Consider the following 1,939-nt stretch of genomic DNA (forward strand, 5'->3'; position numbering starts at 1 on the left):
TTGAGGCTTGACGCATGTACAAATATTTTAATAAATGCCCACTTGATTTTACCATGCAGGTTTTTATTTTGCAGAGAGAAGACAAATATGTAATAATGGTAAATTTACAAACTCCATTGAAGGGGCAGTCTGACACTACTCAGAACCTGAAACCAAAGAGTGAGATTCTAGGACAATCCAAGCTAACCCTCAACATTCATGACAAGGACCCACAAGGAAAAATTTGGGTGTGTTAAAGCAGTAATTTCACAGGATTTGCTACTGTTCCTCTTACTAAAAGTTAAATTTTTAAGATGGAATCCTAAGAACTCCAAATGTTATCAACGTTCAATAAGCTCACACAAGGAATTTGATCTGTTTAAAACTCGAGTGCACAGTTAAATTCTAAAATCACTGTTTTCACAAGTCACAATTTTACGGGGACAAACCGAACACAAACTTTAAAAATGAAACCTCACTACCTGCAAATTACAATAGCTTTATCAAAGATCTAATGTTACATTGTCTGGTGATTTATACTTCTAAATGGTTAGTCAATTCAGCAGTTCAGACATAATTAAATTACACATATTCCATGGCTCTGTCCTCTTTACAGAAATTAATAGTTCCAGTAATGACAGAATAATCCTAACTTCTTCCTTTCAACAATAGCTATTCTTCTTTCTCAAGGCATCGCTCTCACCCACTCGTACCGTCCAGGGAGGGGTATGTCATTTGCAACATCAAAATTATACCTACACAACACCAATTACGGGAAAGTCAAGCTAAATTTTGACAAAATATAATCATTTCTATGGTTAAGCATGTGAATTTCGTACTTCTCCATAAAAAGACGCTGCTGCGACTGCTCAGCACGGGCAAAAAAATCCTCTATCTCAAGCGCTGCAGGAATATTTCTGAGAATGGCATTCCGGGACCTCTGAATAGCTGCCTCTGGACTCATCTGTCTCGTGGTCGAGCCAGGAGTCGAGACTGTGCCGGCAGCCCCAATCAAACTGCATGGAGTGCTTTCCCTAGTGCTCCTGCTGAAATGCAGAAACTGATTATAGCCAACATTATCACAACCCAACAAAACTAAACCCACTTGCAATGTGAATTTCAGGCAATGCAGAGGTCCACATGCAGAAAATAAGATTGCAGCACAAAGGGTAAAAGTGCAGGATCCAAGATACTCGCTCATGGATAAGTACAAAAACAGAGATATCACATACTTTTACAGTCGTAATCTACTGTGGAAGGCCCCGTGAAGAAGATAAATTATTGCAGTCACATGTATAGTAAAACAAAGTAGTATTTGCTAATTTCCTCAATAAAATGATTGAGTCGAATTCTAAACAGCCAGATTCACTATTTTTTTTTTTCACCAAAACTCGTGCTATCTAAGAGTGCAAATAGTCCTAGTAAACACAGTAGAAAACACTACTATGGTGTTCATCAGTACATTTAGGAATACAAAATTCAACCCATTTCTATTCAAAATTTGGTGCCAACCAGGTTCATGTATTTGACAATATTTACACAAGAAAATGTAAATGTACCAATAAAATCAATGAAGCAGTACTATTGGTGTAGGAAGGGGCAAAAATCAAGAACTACAATGATAACAAACTAAGCATCGACCAAACAAATTTGGGGTCGACTACATGATCCTTTCTTTCCAATCCCTTCAATTCATTACTAGATCTACAAGAAGATTTTGAAGTAATATTATTGTGGGCTTGCATGGAACTAAGGAATGTGTTTTTTGGTATTAATTTAAGGCTAGTGGGGCTGGCAGTGATGCAGATTATATATTTCATGAAAAAGAAACATCCAGTCACAAACGCTGGTTACCTTTTGTGAAAGCAGTTTTACACAGTTTCCACATCTGTCAAAACAGTGTGATGAATAAAAACTAACCTCAGTAGGTATTAAAGGCACTCAAACTGAAAGAAAAAAA

At 37.0% G+C, this 1,939-nt stretch overlaps 1 protein-coding gene across 1 annotated transcript; it reads right to left on the reverse strand.

Annotated features, from left to right (window-relative positions):
- Positions 1–374: 374 nt before the first annotated feature.
- LOC111379766 (cyclin-dependent kinase inhibitor 5-like) lies at positions 375–1,898 on the reverse strand. Its single transcript, XM_023003207.1, has 2 exons — positions 819–1,898; positions 375–734 (listed from the first exon to the last, which is right to left on the reverse strand). Exons 1-2 carry the CDS (start codon positions 1,178–1,180, stop codon positions 665–667), a joined length of 432 nt encoding a protein of 143 aa, XP_022858975.1. The 5' UTR covers positions 1,181–1,898; the 3' UTR covers positions 375–664.
- Positions 1,899–1,939: the final 41 nt, after the last annotated feature.

The sequence above is a fragment of the Olea europaea genome, unplaced genomic scaffold (genome assembly GCF_002742605.1).
Source record: "Olea europaea var. sylvestris unplaced genomic scaffold, O_europaea_v1 scaffold20308, whole genome shotgun sequence".
Classification (NCBI taxonomy): domain Eukaryota; kingdom Viridiplantae; phylum Streptophyta; class Magnoliopsida; order Lamiales; family Oleaceae; genus Olea; species Olea europaea.

What these genes read in the sequence shown, in the direction of transcription:
- LOC111379766 (XM_023003207.1), bottom strand. Translation starts at nt 1,180, where the DNA reads ATGAGCGAGTATCTTGGATCCTGCACTTTTACCCTTTGTGCTGCAATC. An exon ending in CAGCGTCTTTTTATGGAGAA is followed by an intron (nt 735 to 818) that starts GTACGAAATTCA and finishes GGTGTTGTGTAG; the next exon opens with GTATAATTTTGATGTTGCAA.